Source organism: Podarcis cretensis (assembly GCF_951804945.1).
Source record: "Podarcis cretensis genome assembly, chromosome: 17".
Classification (NCBI taxonomy): Eukaryota; Metazoa; Chordata; class Lepidosauria; order Squamata; family Lacertidae; genus Podarcis; species Podarcis cretensis.
Window position 1 is genome coordinate 42,804,196 of NC_137187.1, and position 18,455 is coordinate 42,822,650.

At 44.8% G+C, this 18,455-nt stretch overlaps 2 protein-coding genes across 6 annotated transcripts in view; one reads left to right on the forward strand and one right to left on the reverse strand.

Annotated features, from left to right (window-relative positions):
• Positions 1-138: 138 nt before the first annotated feature.
• IMP4 (IMP U3 small nucleolar ribonucleoprotein 4) lies at positions 139-18,373 on the forward strand. The gene is given in 10 exon segments (XM_079959014.1): positions 139-222; positions 224-250; positions 654-762; positions 1,188-1,271; positions 2,260-2,369; positions 3,273-3,405; positions 4,177-4,331; positions 12,707-12,801; positions 13,466-13,539; positions 15,466-18,373. Coding segments are annotated over 10 exon segments (969 nt in total). The 5' UTR covers positions 139-153; the 3' UTR covers positions 15,579-18,373.
• PTPN18 (protein tyrosine phosphatase non-receptor type 18) overlaps positions 17,659-18,455 on the reverse strand; it is a 105,057-nt gene continuing 104,260 nt past the window's right edge. For all 5 annotated transcript variants that reach the window (XM_079959005.1, XM_079959006.1, XM_079959004.1 and 2 more), the window contains one exon: positions 17,659-18,123. In XM_079959005.1, the coding sequence (XP_079815131.1) occupies positions 18,056-18,123 (68 nt within the window). In that variant the 3' untranslated portion in view covers positions 17,659-18,055. The remainder of the gene's footprint in view (positions 18,124-18,455) is intronic.

An 18,455-nucleotide genomic window follows, 5' to 3' on the forward strand; every position in this document is an offset into this window, starting at 1 on the left:
GTAGCAGCAGCTTTGGATGGCCAGGCCCGCTTGCCCACCGGCAGCGCTATCCTAGGAATCACTCGTAATGGTTGGCATAGTAGTGCGTCGTGGGAGAGGAGCAAATTGTAACCAGTTGGTGCCTCGACTCCTCTTCTCAGTTTCAGACCCACAATGACTAGCAAGGAGAAGCTTGCGAATGCGAAGAGCTCTTTGAGAGTAGAACAGTCTGACTGCCTTATGGGGGGCGTTGGTTTTCTTTCGTTTGCAGGTGTCCAGATAGCTATCCGTTAGGAATCCAGACTGCTGCCTGTTAGGGGTGCTGTAGGTTTTTGCATTGACTATTGGCTTGAACTAGATGCTCTCCAGGGGCCTTTCCAAGGCTGACATTCTGTGATTCAGAACTCAATGGCCACAATCCAGTGGGTGCTTAGGCGTGATTAAACCCATTTTGAATAAATGAGCTATGTGACCATAGCACTTTAAATGTATGGTGTGCATGTGGCCATAGTTTCTGCTGGACTGGGAACAAATGTTTGGACACATCCTCACTTGAGGATTAGCAGGTATTTAGGAAGTGATCATCCGTCCTTGTCCTGAAGATTTGTTAAACTGGAAAGTGGTGGAGAGAGCGTGTTCTCTGTCGTTCCATTCATACCTTTGTATTCTTTTAGTTGCGCCGGGAAGCCCGCCAGCGGCGAGAATATCTTTACCGCAAAGCCCAGGAGGAAAAGCTTTGGGCGATCCAGGAGAAGAAGGAAAAAATTAAAAAAGCACTAGATGGTATGAACAACTAACTTGAATCTGCTCAAAACTGATGTGTGTATGCTGAGAAGGGTGCCTTTTGTGGAAACCTGCATGTGTACAGCGTCTTGTAGATGCAGGAGCAGTTGGCCTTTGTAAACTCTTAGGACTGGGGAGACCCACAGTGACCCACTGGGTGACAGTGGGCCAGCCGCCATTTTCCAGCCTAACTTGCCTCACAGGGCTGTTAAGTATAAAATGGATAGGCAGCGGGAGAACACTGTTACATTGCTTCAAGTTCTTTGGAGGAAAGGGATGATATAAAGTAATCTCGGCTTCAAAAGCCTGTTGAAAAATGTATGTCTTGCATTTCCCTATGATGTATCCCCGAAGTCAGTAATGGTGGTCAAGAGCCCTGCAGCTGTGTCTGCTTTTCGTAACTCCTCTTACCCCTTCCCTTCCAGAGAACTGCCTCATCCCCACGGAATTGCGGAGGGAGGCTCTGGGGCTCCAGAAGGCTCTCGAATTTGATGATGGGGGTGGAGAAGGTGAGTAGCTGATATGAGCAAAATGGTAAGAATGGTAAAACTAATATATCATTTTACTGGCTTTGAGGGAAGCATCCTCAGGCTGTAGCCTTTACCCTTAGTGAACAGAGAACAAAATGGCAGAAAGGGAATTGGAAGGAAGAAGACAACAACCAGAAGGAGGACAGTGGTGGAATTAGCTATTGCATTCCCTATTGCATTACTTCTCACTAATGGCATCTTATAAATCAGCCTTTCTTAACCTGGAGCCTTCCAGAGGATTTGGACTACAAAGCCCATCAGGCCCACTTAATTGGATCAATCAACTAATTTCCAGTTGAAATGTGGCACATTTGAAAGTGTTGTATTTGTCACATTAGCGCAACTTACCTCTGCATCACTTGTCGGAGCCCTGTAGATCTTGATTTGAATTGGAATGCTGCTCCAGAAGTGAATTATAAATGCTAGGGTTCAGCCTCAGAGGATGAAGAGGACGTTCCCTAGGTGTATGATGTGTTTTCCTCTCTCTGCTGATGAACCACGTAGCCTATCCTTTTCCAATCATTTAGTTTGTGGTTTCCAGGCAACCTTGAACTCTGGTAGAGGCATTCCCAAACTGGCCTGTAGTTTTGTGGTTGAAGACAGAAGCATTCATAGTGATTTTTTTGAATTCTATGGATTTCAGATTTGTATACAATAATATACAGTATACAAGAAGTAAATGAAGCAGCTAGAAAAATCCTATAGCATCTAACACTATGCAATTGGTACAGCTGGCAGAAAAATCACTAAGTGCTCTGCCAAGACCCTTAGAAATTTTCAAATCATCCCTGAGCATGGATGAACCACTGAACCACTTGTTTTCTTTTTTTTTAAAAGTTCTTCTTTTCTGCAACCCAAGTTTGGTTTCCAGATGAGTGCAGCTGCAGGGTGTGTGCTTGCTTGTTAAGAGTTCAAAGAGTGTCTGTGGATTTGTCACTTGCCTTTGTAATTTGCCTTGCCGTGGTAGGTGTGAAAAGCTACATGGACGACGAGTACCGCTGGGCGGGTGTGGAGGATCCTCGCATCATGGTCACTACCTCCCGCGACCCCAGCTCCCGCCTCAAGATGTTTGCCAAAGTAAGCAAGCAGCACTTGTTCCTTCTCTTTTAGGAAGAGGTATATGTGCATGTGGGGGGAAGAGGGGTGGAAAAGCTATGTGCCCACTATAGGGAAGGAGGGAAGATCAATCATCTTCCTCAGCTTAGTGTTATGCATTCATTGTTTTAAAAGCTTAAATCCATAAAACTTTAAAAAATGAAAGGAAATGCTCAAGGCAACTTCTAGGAACATGACATCATACAACATATAAAAATAACAGTAACAGTGTAAATGCAACATAGTTAAACTGCCCTCCCCCCAAAAGCAATTCAGACAGCAGCCAAAGAGCATAGCATAACAAATAACAACAACTATAATAGTAAATTTTACTTGGCTGAAAGCCGCTTTCAGCATCCTCCTTTTAACCAAGCGCCTAAAATAATAGTGAGAGATCTTGCTTGGAAGAACACTCTACAAAGATAGGTAACATAGATGAAAAGTCCCTGCTCTTAGTAGCAGCCTGCAGTACCTAATGCAGTGAGGAGGTCTGGAGCAAGGCCTCTGGTGTTTCCTGTTTTGGTGATAAGAGGTTCTGGGATCAGTCCATGATATATCTCTTCCAGGTCTAGCTAGCAGGTCTTTAATGGGCCTAGTTAGGAAGGTTATGTTGGAGACCCACCAAAAGGCTTGAGTGTGAGCCAGGGCCCTGTCTTGGGACTGTGGAGAAGTAGTAACTGAATGCCTCTGGGGTATGTGCAGAGTGCACCTCCTGCTCTCATCCTCTGTGTCGCATGAAGGCTTGGGGATTCCTGGTTAGCGGATGTGCATTTTAGGCATTCTGGTGCCAACCTGTCCTTAACCACTAGGTGACCCTACATCTGACTCTTGCAGGTTATGCCTCCTGATCACTCTCCCATCTCCTTCCACCCATTTCCTGTTTAGGAAGTCAAGCTGGTTTTCCCTGGGGCCCAGCGTATGAACCGAGGCCGACATGAAGTGGGGGCCCTTGTCCGCGCCTGCAAAGCGAACGGGGTCACCGACCTGCTGGTGGTGCATGAGCACAGAGGGGTCCCAGGTGAGTGGCTTGACCGGGGCTGGGTGTGGGCAGGGGTGACGTGGATTGCATCACATTAGAGAGTTGAAACAAATGTTGTTGAGAGCAAATGTTGCTATGTGTGAACTGTCAATTTACCTTTGTTAGATTGTGGGAGCAGTTTTTAATCTTTGCCTATGCAGTGTGTAGAATGGCTCACTTGTATGAGTGACTGGGAGTGGTTTTGCTGGGATCCTGCTCTTTGGTGGTGGCTTCCGTAGTTAGGTGCTTAGTGGGTAGAGCACATGTTTTGCATGGGAAAAACTGCTTTCAGAAAACCTGGTGAGCTAATGACAGTCAAAGTAGAAAGGATAGAGGAGTAGTAGTAGTAGTAATAATAATAATAATAAATAATAAAAGATTATTATTTATATGCCGCCCATCCCCAGCCACTCTAGGCGGCTTCCAGCAGAATATTAAAATACAATGATTCATCAAATATTAAAAGCTTCCCTAAACAGGGCTGCCTTCAGATATCTTCTAAAGATCCGATAGCTGTTTATTTCTTTGATGGGAGGGCGTTCCATAGGGCGGGCACCACTACCGAGAAGGCCCTCTGCCTGGTTTCCTGCTAAATGAACTCTGTGTATAAGGCAGTTTTCTGTGTCTATAAGCAGGAGGTAGAACTGGTGCCTGAGCTCCATAGCACTGATAGCAAGGCATTGCCTTTTACCGCCAGGGAATTTTATTCTCAGCTTGCAGTCACTGGTGATGGGGCCTGACTAACTTATCCACCTTTTTATCACCATGTAGATGGCCTCATAATCAGCCACTTGCCGTTTGGCCCCACTGCCTTCTTCACGCTCTGCAATGTGGTCATGCGCCACGACATCCCAGACATTGGCACCATGTCAGAGGCACATCCACACCTCATCTTTCACAACTTCACTTCCCGTCTTGGGCAGCGGGTAAGATGCACTTGGAGGTCAAAATGAGCAAAGTCACTATTTGTGATTGAAAAGTGGGCACTCAAGGCATTTCTATGAATCTAGCGCGGCTGCCTTTGGGGTACTGGCCCCGTTCATATGTACACCATGGTTTAGTTCTCTGTGTGAACTGGAACAAGTTCAAACGCAACAGGCTTGCATGCTGCTGTGCAGTTGGAAGGAGGACTTTAGCAGAATTTGTTCTCACCGTCCCTTAATTTCTGCTTGTCCTTGCATGCTAACCAGAGGTCATGGTTTCTTAAAAAAACCCTCAGTTTCTCAGTTTCTCAACAAGACAACTTCAAATCATGGTTTCTGAAGTTGGCTTGTTAAACTAACCTTAGTTAGTTAGTTATTTCATAACATACACTGCTTGATTTTAAAAGAATAAAACCCTCAGAACAGTCATGAATGGCACTCTCTGGCTTCATACACAACAAGAAGCCAAGATTAGGAGAAAGGGAGAAAAGGAGAGGATGTGGTGGAGAACACGGGCCCAAGTCTCGCTCTGGCCCATGGAGTCTTGCACACATAGGGCAAACCTTGGTCTAGCATTCTGTGCAATATGTTCCACTGTGCAGTTCTGGTCCCCCCAGCTCAAATGAAGATCCTGTAGTACAGGGGTTGGGTGGGAGAGTACAGAAAGAGCAACCGGAATGATTGAGAGATTGGAGCATCTTCCATATGAAGTGAAGGTCAGGGCTTGTTATTTTTGTTGAGTGGTAAATGAACTTGTATATTTTGTACTTGGAAGTCCAACTGAGTTTACTGGCAGGTTTAGGGTTACAACCTAAGGGTCTATGAGGGTGTGGAGGGATGACGACCCTCTAGCCTCTCCAAATGCTGTTGCACTCCAACTCCTATAATCTAAACTGGGGGAGGGGTAAGCCAGGGGTGGGGGCCTGCTGAATCCTGGTCTCTCACCCCAGCCTGGACAGGGCTTGGAAGTCCAACTGAGTTTACTGGCAGGTTTAGGGTTACAACCTAAGGAACTTCCGGAGGCGGCGCCAGCGGCAATGGCGGTCTCCTAGCTTGGAGGGGGAAGCTCCGCGGAAATCGGGGTCGTCCGCTTGCAAGATCACAGGCAAAATCACAGACCCTTGCAAAATCACAGGCAGGAGAAGCCTGTGACCGTGGGACTCAGCGGACACCGGTAGCACCCCCCAGATCTGAGAAGGGACCCTCGTAGGGGTTCCGGAGCGTAACGGGAGTTTGGCGCGGTGCTGAGAGTCGATCGCTCTTTCCGTGGGGTGAAGCCGCGAAAGCTGTTGCCGGAGAGCGCTGACCTTTTTCCTGTGACAATTCGGCTGCTAAACAACAACCCGTGAGTAGGTGAAGTTTAAGAATTGGAACTCAAAGGAGGAAAAAAAGGATTAATTTGGCACTGACGCGGGAAGGTGTAAACAGGAAGTCCGCCTTCCGTTTCTGTATATAGTTCAAAGCAAAGACTCTTTAAGCTAAGACCTGGAGAGTGGTGTTTTAAAAGTTCACAAATCCGAACATCAAAGCTAAAGAATTCCCCCCCCCCAAGCCAAGAGAGGGGGGGGGGAGAGAGAGAAAAGTGACTTTCTTCTTTTTTTTTTTACCTGTGGAATAAAAATAGTGACACTAACTTAACTCCTGGGAACGGACTGCCAGATTTACTAGAACTGTTGCTCTTAGTCGCACTTTTTATAGACATTGTAACTCTTTAAGGGTTGACTCTGCAAAGGAGATACTTTTTGAGGGTCTTCTCTGGATTTGAAACTGTTGCTTGTTTTTTGGAGGGGGACTTTGGAAAGTGGGAAAAGACTTCTTTATGGTAACTTTAAAGACTGTTACAGTGTCCCCCTAGAGGAACATTGAAACTGTGCATCCAGCTGGGGGATTTTTCCATTATTGACTTTGGGGATTTTCCACGGTAAGTCTTGGCCGTGGGATTGACCTTGATTCACAGACAAAAGGGTGATGACGGAGAGGGCAACAAGTGCAGCTTCCCAGCAACGCAGATCATCTGTTCCCTGTGGCACAGGGGGAAGATTTTTTACAAGTTGGTTCGAAAGGAGTGGTATCTACAAATATGGATAAGTCGCAAAGACAGCATGTAACTAAAGATGGCAGACTACCAATAACCTTTTTTGAATTGACTGACAATATGGATTTAATTGACATCTGGAGAACTAAGAACCCCCTCGGAAGAGAGGGTACATTCTTCTCTGAAGCCAAAATGACATGGACAAGAATTGACCAAATGTGGATAACTAGAGGACTAGCACCTAAGATACGAAAAGTGGAAATTTGCCCAAAAACTTGCTCCGACCATAATGCAGTGAAGATGGAGATGAAACTAACACCAATCGGTTCCTTCAGATGGAGGATGAATGACACCTTATTTAGAGACCAAGAGGTTACCAAGAAGGCCCAAAAAATCTTGAGAGACTACTTTGAGATTAATTTGAATACTACGGTTGAAAAAAGAGTAATCTGGGATGCAAGCAAAGCGGTCATGAGAGGGTTTCTGATTCAACAGAATGCAATAAAAAAGAGAATTCAAAATGAGAAAAAAGATAAAATTCTGGAAAAAATAAAAGAAGGAGAGAAGAAATTAAGAGCGAAACCAAAGTTGCAAGAGATTCTGAGAGAAATAAAGTTATATCAAGTACAATATATGAAAATGATAAATCTGGAAGTAGAATGGAAAATTAAACAGATGAGACAAAAAACATTCGAATCGGCTAATAAATGCGGGAAACTGGTAGCTTGGCAGATGAAAAAAAGACAGAAACTAAACACTATCACAAACCTAGATGTGGAAGGAAAGAATGTACAGAATCCATTGGAAATTAGAAGGTGCTTCCAGAAATACTTTAAACAACTATATACACAAGGGCCACAGAAAGAGACTGATATAGACCAATTTCTAAGAACAAATGGATTACAAAAAATCTCTCAAGAAAATAAGACAATGTTGAACCACAAAATTACAGAACAGGAGGTAGAAGGTGCCATTCAGAATATGCAGTTGGGTAAATCTCCAGGGCCGGATGGACTAACCTCCAAATACTATAGGGTCTTGAAAGACTGGTTAATTCAGCCACTAAAGGAGGTTTGTAATGAGATTTTGGAGGGGGAAAAGGCGCCAGAGTCGTGGAAGGAAGCTTACATCACACTTATACCGAAAATTTAGTCTGAAAAGACACAACTTAAGAACTACCGCCCCATATCCCTGCTCAATGTGGATTATAAAATTTTTGCTGATATTTTGGCTAATAGATTAAAAAAGGTATTAGTTGAAGAGATACATAAGGACAAAGCAGGCTTTCTCCCAGGTAGACACTTGTCTGACAATACGAGGAATATAATTAACATTTTGGAGATGTTGCAAGTGAATGTTAATACCAAAGCAGTTTTAATTTTTATAGATGCGGAAAAAGCCTTTGACAATATCTCTTGGACTTTTATGAAGAAGAATCTTCAGGGAATGGGGGTGGGTCAAGGGTTTGAAAATGGTATAAGTGCAATTTACTCAGAACAAAAGGCTAAGTTAATAGTTAATAATGTGATGACAGAGGAATTTAAGATAGAGAAAGGGACACGACAAGGCTGCCCAATTTCCCCATTGCTTTTTATTTCGGTCCTGGAGGTTTTGCTGAACATGATACGGAGGGACCGTTTGATTAAAGGTATTCAGGTCGGAGCCAAACAATACAAATTGAAAGCGTTTGCAGATGACTTAGTTTTGACGTTACAGGAGCCAGAATCTAGTACGAAAAGAGTATTAGAAATGATTCAAGAATTTGGTCATGTGGCAGGATTTAAGCTGAACAAGTCAAAAACTAAAGTGCTTCAGAAAAATTTTACATCAATTAAGAAAGAGAGGTTTCAGAAGGAGACAGGTTTAACATTGGCTAAGAAAGTGAAATATCTAGGTGTGGTGGGATAATGAGCTGCTTGTGCGTAAAAGCTTGATCCCTCAGAGATTACTCAGTGTAGTAAATCTCTGCCTCGAGCGGAGCCCTTTGGCATGGCTCCGTCAGTCGCTGGTAGAATCTGACAGTGGGCGTCTGCGGAAACGTTTCCAACATAAAAGCTGTTTAACGGAAACGCGTCTCCTGGATTCTCTGCGTGACAGTTTCCGGCGAGGGATGGGGGTCCCTAAAGGGGGTCCTGATACCTCCTCACTGTTCTCACTGGAAGTATCCCAGAGCCTCCCCTCCGACTCCCTTTCCCTTGGAGCTCCTGCTCCCCCCCTACTGGTTCCCTCTTCTGCTGTAGTGTCTCTGCTATTCTCCTGGAGCCTTTCCACCTCCTGTTCTTCCGATGGCAGTTCCCTGACACTAGGAGTTAATATGACTGCTAAGAACCTAAATCTTTTTAAAGATAATTACGAGAAATGTTGGGCAGAAGTGAAAAAAGACTTAGAAATATGGTCAAATTTGAAGCTTTCCTTGTTGGGTCGAATTGCAGCCATAAAGATGAATGTATTGCCAAAAATGTTATTTCTGTTTCAATCACTGCAAATTTTGGACAAGATGGACTGTTTCAAGAAGTGGCAGAGAGATATTTCTAGATTTGTCTGGCAGGGCAAGAAGCCCAGAATAAAATTTAAAATACTTACTGATGCAAAGGATAGAGGTGGATTTGCCCTGCCAGACTTTAAACTTTATTATGAATCAGCAGCATTCTGCTGGCTGAAAGACTGGCTGCTTCTTGAGAACACAGACATTTTGGATTTAGAAGGTTTTAATAATGCTTTTGGGTGGCATGCATACTTGTGGTATGACAAGGTTAAAGTACATAAAGCATTTAAAAACCATATTGTCAGGAAAGCATTGTTTAATGTCTGGATAAGATATAAAGACTTACTGGAAAATAAAACCCCAAGGTGGTTGTCACCAATGGAAGCAAAGGCTTTGAAAAGACTCAGTATGGAGGCCAAATGGCCGAAATATTGGGAAATACTGGAACAAGAAGGAGACAAATTGAAATTGCAGAGTTTTGAGAAATTAAAAGATAAAGTGCGAGACTGGCTTCATTATTTTCAAATAACAGAGGCCTACAATTTGGATAAAAAAAATTGGCTTCCAGGTGGAAAAATCAAAATTGGAAACAGAACTGTTAGATCCCAAAACTAAGATACTTTCAAGAATGTATAACTTGCTGTTAAAACGGTTAAATCAGCCATGATTAAATGGGCACAAGATACTGGTCATAATATCATGTTTGGGACTTCCGGGTTGGCGCCATCGCCGAATGGCGGACTCCCTCCGAGCTCCGGAGGGAGTCTGCTCGGCAGGGGCTGGGTTCTACCGCGCCGGTGACGCGGGGACCCTCGAAAACCATGGGCGCTGAAACCCATGGGCATGGTGACTCGGCTGGCACCGTTTGCGCCCCCCCCCGACCACGCGAAGGAGCCTTTTTAAAGGCTGCGGAGCGGGTGACGGGGGGGTGGTGCTGTGAGTCCTCCGCTTCCCCTGCCGAGCGAAGCCGCATGCCATTTGGCGGAGAGCGCTGACTTCTTCCATTGAAAATCTGGACTTAAAAGAACAACCCGTGAGTAATTGGAACTTGGATTAAAAAGGGGAATAAATTTTTTCTTAAATTCGGAGCGAGTGGGGGAGGTATAAAAAGGAAGTCAACCTCCCCCCTGTTGTAGAGGAGCTAAAACAAAGGACCTGACAACTAAGATCGAGCGCAACCTTTTCTTTTGATAAAAGATATTAATTTCGCGATGGAAAATTATAAGCTGGGCTGGAGGAGAAGAGTGGAATGTGAATTAAAATACAACCCCCCCCCCCGGAAGCCCCAGGAGCGATCCGTGAGAGCGCCTGGAGAGGAGAAATAGAGGTTTTGACAGCTGTCAAAGGAGCTGCCAAAACTGAAGAACAAAAAGAGAACTTTGTTACGAGGACTTTGCTGGTTACATTTGTTATAAATTGGATATAAACTGTTTAAAACAAGGAATAATAAGTTACTTTGACTGGTGGGTGAGATCGGGAATGAAACTGAGTTACTATAATCCCTCTAGAGGAGCTGTGGGTTATTACAAGTATCGCTGGCATGGAATTTGAATTGGACATTTTATCTCCTGGGAAACTGCAGAAATGGAACACTATTTTGTCTACAGAGGTCTACACACTAAAGGAGACAATAGATTTATCTATTGAAGAATGGAAGGGACTTGACGTAATGTTTTGTTCCTGAATTACAAAGCCTCTGTAGAGGAATTACAAGCCTTTTGGAATTAGAACATTTGTGCAGGAGAGCAGGGGGGGAAAAGAAAAAAAAAAGAGGAGAAGAGAGAACATCAAGAACAACAAGAAAAACAAGAACTGGACAAAGTTGGAAGATAGACCCTTTCTAAGATTGGACATTTGAAATTAAAGATGATTAAAAGACGGTAAAGATTACTAAAAAGATGGCAAAGCGGACTGGTGAAGGATTATGGCTTAGATTATGGTTCAGATGTGGGAGCTCCAGGAGACAGTGGATTTGATGGACATTGGGAACGCAACCGGGAAAGGGGGGAGGGAAATTTGGAATCCAAAGGGTGTTAAATTATATTTTATTCTTTCTTTAATTCTTTTATGTTAATCTGTATCTTATATTAAAGAGGGGAACTCGTGGAAGGGAACAGGTCGATTTTAGGGGATGGGAAAATATTTTTTAAATTGGGTTAATGATAATAATTTTAAAATTTGGGGTAAGAATTTGTTGAATCTATTTGAAAGAATTGGAATACAACAGGGGGTGGGGAGGGGGAAGTCCTGGAAAGATGATATTGAAAATAAGGCCTTAAATTTGGATGTTTTTCTCTTTTTTTGTTATATTTGAAAATCTTTAATAAATATTATTAAAAAACAACAACATAATATCATGTTTGCTGACTGGGAACAGTTGTGGACCACCGGTATGAAATTCACGGCATGCAATTCCTTAAGAGAGAATATTATGAAAATGATCTACAGGTGGTACATGACACCAGTCAAGCTTGCAAAAATATATCATTTGCCCGAGAACAAATGTTGGAAATGTAAAGACAACGAAGGTACATTCTTTCACCTTTGGTGCTCATGCCCAAAGATTAAGGCTTTCTGGGAGATGATTTATAATGAAATGAAAAAGGTATTTAAGTATACCTTCTTGAAGAAACCAGAGGCCTTTCTCCTGGGCATGGTCGGCCAATTGGTGCCAAAGAAGGATAGAACTTTCTTGATGTATGCAACAACGGCAGCAAGAATACTCATCACGAAGTATTGGAAGACAGAAGATCTACCCACCCTGGAAGAGTGGCAGATGAAGATGATGGACTATATGGAATTAGCGGAAATGACTGGCAGAATCCGAGACCTGGGAGAAGAGTTGGTGGAAGAAGATTGGAAGAAATTTAAAGATTATTTGCAGAAACACTGTAAAATTAATGAATGTTAAAATGATGTTGGACTGAAAATAAGTGGCATTAGCAACAAAGTTAAAAAGAGTATGCAAAAATGAATTAAAAAATTGGTGAAATTATAGGGTTACAATATGTTAAGATTTAGAGTTAAGATAAATGAAAGAGGGTAAGGATTTGCTGACTTGAATATCTTAATGGGAATACAAAAAGGGGAGGTGTGAGGAAGTCAAAGAAATAAGTTGATGAGTTTAAAGTTATAAAAAATGGATTTGTTTTAACTTTTTTTTCTATTTCTCTATTTTTCTTGTTTTTTGTATCTTGTATTTTTGTTCGAGAGTTTTCCTCTGTTTCTTGTTTTACTACGCATTTCTGATTTTTGTAAAATCTTAATAAATATTATTTTTTAAAAAAATAGGGTTACAACCTAAGGGTCTATGAGGGTGTGGAGGGATGGCGACCCTCTAGCCTCTCCAAATGCTGTTGCACTCCAACTCCTATAATCTAAACTGGGGGAGGGGTAAGCCAGGGGTGGGGGCCTGCTGAATCCTGGTCTCTCACCCCAGCCTGGACAGGGCAGCTGGGTCGCCCACTTGTCAATCATCTGTGTAGCTAACCCAGCCAACACTTTATGCCAGGGTTCTGGTGGATGGGTTTGGGGCAAACAGTCTCATGGGCCTGCAGGCCAGAGCTTCCCCAGTGGTGGAAGATCTTGCTTCTGGGATTCATCAAACATGTCCTGTGGGCGGTTAAAGCACATTCAACACACCTTTAAAGCACATGGCTTTCCCCATGGACTGTAGTGTCCTCCTCACAGAGTTACAGTTCACAGCACCCTTAACAAACAACAGTTCCCAGGATTCTTGGGGGGCCAGCATGTGCTTGAAGGGTGTGCTGGATGTGCTTTAAAAGTATGGTGTGGATCTGTCCCATTTTCTACCAGCTTACAAGTCTTCCCACATTCTCTTCACTTCTCCCTCCTCAGCTCACCAGCATTCTCAAGTACCTGTTTCCAGTGCCCAAAGATGATAGCAAACGGGTCATCACCTTTGCCAACCAAGAAGACTACATCTCCTTCCGGTAGGGGGAACTTGTCTTGTGTTTCTGCTAGGGCTGGCTGCCAGTGTTCTCTTTTCTCTTCTTGGTCCCATTGATAGGTTGCAAAAGTGTGGGGTGAGTGGGGTGAGCGGTGAAGAGACACTTGCTCTCTTTGAAGTGGGGGGTGAATTGCAAGGGGGGGAGAGGCTGCAGTTCAAAGTGCTGGCCCCCCCAAGAATGCTGGCCTCCAACCTCTTCTCCGCTGATGTGGCAAAGAGTTTTTGTTTTATTTGGGGGGGGGGCGGAATTAAACACAACAAACTGCAACCCAGCAGAGTCAGTTTGAGATATGACAAAAGGACCATAAAAGATTCTAAAAAGCACAAAGTAGAGCAAGGCATGAGTGTGCTAATTCAACAAGTTCCTTCCATAGTCCTCCATGTGTTCGGAGAAGCATTGCTACAGTATTTGCTCGCTGCAGCATATATGGGAAATGAAAGGCTGCCCATTTGCCTAGAAAGACAGTGTATCTGATTTCAGCCAGGTCTCCTTGCGCTGTGGGACCTGTCACTCTTCTGCTCTGCGCCAAACTCTGGGGCTGGCACTTAGAAGGCAGCAGCAAAAAGGGAGGTAGTCGGTGAGTATGGGCTTGTTGGGGATTGTTCCAGCACTAGCTTCTTAACAAAACTTGCTTTTTTTGTGGCAGGCACCACGTCTACAAGAAGACCGACCACCGGAACGTAGAGCTTACAGAGGTTGGGCCAAGGTTTGAGATGAAACGTAAGTCAGCTGCCTAGAACACTGGAAGGGCATGGTGCAAATCCACAAATGGAATATAGGGCAAACAGACCAGAGGGTGGGGGACTCCAGGCCCAGGGGTGAATGTGGCCCTCGAGGCCTCCACAGCAGGTGCTCCTTGAGCCACAGCCGCTTCCCAGCCCTGCTCTGCACTTACCTCAGGCACTTTTGCCTGGCTGGAATGTGCCCCTGAACTGCCACCATTCCTCTAGGTAAGTGGGTGGGTGTAAAAATCGCTGGCTGTTGAAATCTCCAACTGTTGAATGGCTGGAATGTGTCACTTAGGGCTGAATTATACCTTCAGAAATATCCGTAGTATAGCCCTCCAGGAGCTGAACCGCTTCCTCGTGCAATTGGAAGATGGCACCATCAGATAAGTCTGTTTTATACACAGAGTCCTTCTGCATAAAGCTTCAGCATGTCAGGGAAAGGCTGTGCTTCCTCCCATTGGGGAACCTTGCCATGCACATAATGGTTGCTGATTCTTTTTAAGCATAGAAGAGCATTTGATGTGATTCCATCCCTTTTTACTTACAAAGTGATATATTTGAGCCTGGAGTTTGGCTCTGACTGGAGCCTGTTTCACAAGAATCTGAGGTGTTGCTTCCTTGCCTCTTTTTTCTTTCTCCTGCAACATTTGAATGCCAAACCTGATTAGTAAATAAAAGTGGCAGGCTGCTGTTCAGCCTTAATTTGCTTCTAAGAGTGTGCCAAATCGTAAATATTAAAAAACACACACCACATAACGCAATTACAGAAAAACGATTGAAACATTTACTTTTGTATGCTCTAGAGCAGGGATGTCCAACAGGTCAATCACGCAAGGTTTTTGTAGATTGCAGGTCGATCTCTGGCTCCTTTTCCTCAGCAAAATTGACTCCTGCCCTCCCCGCCCCCCCTCCACTGTTGTCTCACCAGTGGAGGGGAAGTGGCTGTTTTCATTCAAAGTGATATTATTGTGAGTGACTTCTTCCCTTCAACCCTTGCCTTAACCTCTCCCCCCCCCCCCCCCCCGCGCAAAAACAGAACTTACCTTGTAAGAAAGTATTTGTATAAAAGTGGGGCTTTCCCCCTCCCTAAAAAAGCTCAAAAACTTTGACCTGAACCCCCCAAAACCAGGTGTAGATCATTGCCAGATTTTAATTCTGAAAGTAGATCTCAGTCTCTTGGAAGTTGGCCATCCCTGCTCTAGAGGAATTTCTTTTCCAGATATTTGGTTGCAATACATACAAGCCTGATTGCCTTTGAATTGAGGTCAGCCATGAGTGCCACTTTAAAAGAGCTCAATGTCACAGCAGTGGAACTGCTGTTGTTTAGACTACTATGACGCACTTGAAGCATTTTTACCCATTTATTCAGTCACAGTAGCTTTTCATAGTGAACCAAGGTTGGACTCCCAGCCAGCAGGACCAGTGTTCAGGGATGATGGAAGTTGTAGTCCAAACACCCCTGGAGGGCCACAGTTTCCCCCCATCAGAGGTTCTCCTCCATTTACAGAAGCAATATGCCTCCAGGTACCACACAGTGATGGCCATCTCCTTCAGGCCTTTTTTGAGATCTTGCAGAGGCGCCTGGCTGGTGGTGGTTGGTGAAGTGGACCACTGGCCTAGGGGAGCCTCCTGTCTGCTCCAGCAAAGCCATTCTTGTGTTTGAGATAAAGGTGTGTGAAATGCTTCAAGCACATGGAGAAAGCACTTGCAAGATACGACCGTGGTATTTGCTAGTCCACATTTCTTCTTCCTTGTTGTCTGTGTCCAAATGTTTTCTGCCAAAAGTTTAGAAGGCTGCAGTTGGGTGGGTGTCTGGACTAACAGGCAGAACTGTGCAGAGTTAGGGGTTGGTGGGTGATGCATGTCCGCTTCAAGTGAAGCTGGATGAGACTCTAAAGCTGCTCTTCTCTTATTCCAGTATATATGATCAAACTGGGAACCTTGGAGCAGGAGAGCACAGCAGATGTGGAGTGGCGCTGGCACCCATACACTCGCACAGCTAAGAAGCGGAAATTCCTCAGCGTGGAGTAGCATGGACTCCACACTGCCTCTCTCTTCCTCCTCCTCAAGGAGGCTGTCCACTGCCTGGAGCCTGGGGCCTTTGTGAACTGGAGTCTTCAAATTCACCCCATAAACCTGTGCTTTCTGCCACTGAAAATCTCCTTGGCCCATGCAGACAAAGGACACAAAACCCCCCCAACTATGCCAAGCATTCATAGATTTCATGGAATCTTTGAGTTGGAAGGGACCCAAGGGTCATCTAGTCCAACTCCCTGCCATGCAGGAATCTCCACGACAGATTCCCTCTCCAGGCACAGAGCATTCTACCTGGGGTTTTTTGTTTTTGTTTTGTACCGGGGGGGGGGGGCATCTTGGAAGCCTGCTCTCTCCTGCTCTGCATCCCTGTTCAGTTGTGGGTTTGGCGCACACATACTGGGCTACATATTACAGTGAGCCCTGTCATTCCTTCCTTCCAAAAACAGCATCAGGGGAATGGATGTCGAGGGCAGCGGTGGTCGCCAAGAGAAGGCCCACTTTGACGCCCATTCAAGCAGTCCTAGAATGAGTGAAGATGGAATCGCTCCTAGTTGCTGTTAAGGAGCAGGCAGGATAGAAAACATGGCTTTGTCAAACCGGTGCTGGACTACAACTCTCATGATTTCTGGCCTGATAGAACAAATGGAATTACTTTTCTTTCTCTGTTCCACAGAGTAAGTCAACTTGGTGCAGCTATATTTCCTGGAAATGGGAAAATGGCTAGTAGAATAGATTTCAATGGGGCCCCAAATTCTTCCCTGCCCCTTTGTTTTGCTCTAGTTTTGTGAGATGTATTTCTCATCTCTCTGTTTCACAGAAAATGTTTTTCTTGGAGAGGATCCCAGAGTAGGCAGGCTGATTGCTGGAAATTGGGGATTGTGGGAGGAGTTTTACAGAGTAGCGGGAGGGAGGGAAATTGGCATAGAATGCACCCCTAGGTGATGCAAAATGCTTCCCTTCTGATGGCTGTATCAGCCAATGTGATGGAGTTCTAAGGGATGGGGGCAGCAACCACTCCCCACCACTGGTATTTACAGATTTTTATACGTCCATCTTCTCTTCCTGGTGCTTTCCTCTAGGGCAGTTAAATCATAGGGCAGGGGTGGCCAACTCTCAAGAGACTGTGATCTACTTTCTGAATTAAAAACTGGCAGTAATCTACTGTTGAGCTCTTTTTTGGAAGGAAAGCCCCGTTTTGGGGGTTCAAAAATAGCTTTTGGGGGGCTTCCGGTTTTGGGGGGGGGTAAAGGCAAGGGACAAAGGGGTAAACTCACTTACAAGAAGATCTCTATGGATGAAAACAGCAGCACAGAGAAAGCTCCGTCTTCCCTTCCAGAGATCAAACAACAATGGAGGGTGAGGCAGGAGTCATTTTTAGCGACACTAAGGAAAGGGAGCCAGAGATCAGCCACAATCTACCAAAACCTCACAGGGATCTACCAGTAGATCACGATCAACCTGTTGGACATACCTGCCATAGGGCATCTAGCACTGCCTACATGGACTCCAAAGTGGCATGGACGTGAGCATCCCAAAGCCTGGGTAGATCAGAGCTCTTGTGTGTTTACTTTCCAGGAAAGTCAGACGTCCAGGAAGCTTCTAGTTCTCCAGCAAGAGATTTGGAAAGAGCAGAACAATTGAACATTCAGACTAAAAAGAAAAAAACCAAAACAAGGACAGTAACTGGTGCAAGGGAGGAGCTCCATCTTCCTTCCTCATTCTCCCCAGCCTCATGAGTGCAATCTTTTGACAAACGTATTCTGCGTGTGAGAAGTAATATGTTGCAATTGGAACACCCAGCGGTGGGGGGGGGGGGTTTCCCTAACCCAATGAGCTAATTTGAAGTGCTGGTGCCAGGCCTTGATTTTACCCCCTCCAGATGGGAGAAGACCAAGAATCCCAAAGCCACCAAATGTCTTCCTTCCATTCCTTCCCATTCCATAGACTAGGTTGCAGAAATGACTGTAGTAAGTAAGAGGAGAAATGTAAATTGACATAAGATGGGGCAATCAGGCAGACTCCTGAGTGGAATGGATTTGCTCCAGTGGCTGTTGATAAAAGCGCAATTCACAAATTAGCAAATATTGTTTAATGGGAGGAGGGATGTGCTGTGTTGATGGTTCCAGGCATGGGGTACCAGGCTTTAAATTTTGGCAGGCAAAACTGCCCTGGCCAGCTAAGAGCCGCTCAAGAAGCTGGTGAAGAGAAGGTGGCTGCCAGGTTCACACGTTCCTTAGCTGGTGGATCCCAACATTTTGAGCACGTCCATATCCTTCTCTTCTGGTAGAAAAGTCCCGGAGTATAGTGCATGCAACTGCTCCTGCCTTTTGGTCCATGGCCCCAGAGGCACAATTTGCTGGTGGTTATTATTTTTACAGTTATTCCCTAAGGAAGTGAGCAGGCAGCAGTATTGGTCCCGATCTGTATTGCTCAATGGCAGAAGCAGTGTCCTTGTCTCTCTGTCATGCTGCCTAGATGCGACTCCATTCAGCAGGAGGGTCTCTTGGTCCCTTGGGCTTCCCGATGCGGAAGTTAAACCCTGGAGGGGCAAGAGGAGATGGACAAAGCACTGAGAGGTTTGTTCTATTTCTTTTATGATTCCCTCCCCTTCACATCTCTGATGGCAATTGTCCTTTTGTGTATTTTAATTTTAACACATGACAGGATGTGGAGAATCATGCAGTCCTCCTGAGCTATCTTTAACAACCTCACTCTCCTTTCCTCCTAACGTGGATTATGTTGGAGGTGTTTGTATATCTTGCTGTACCCATAAAAATGCAAGGCTGTCATTATGCTGCAGTTCATGTGCCTGCCACTAGGCAGCTGCACCAACTCCAGTGTGAAAAAAGGAAGGTGGGTGTCGTCATGTGG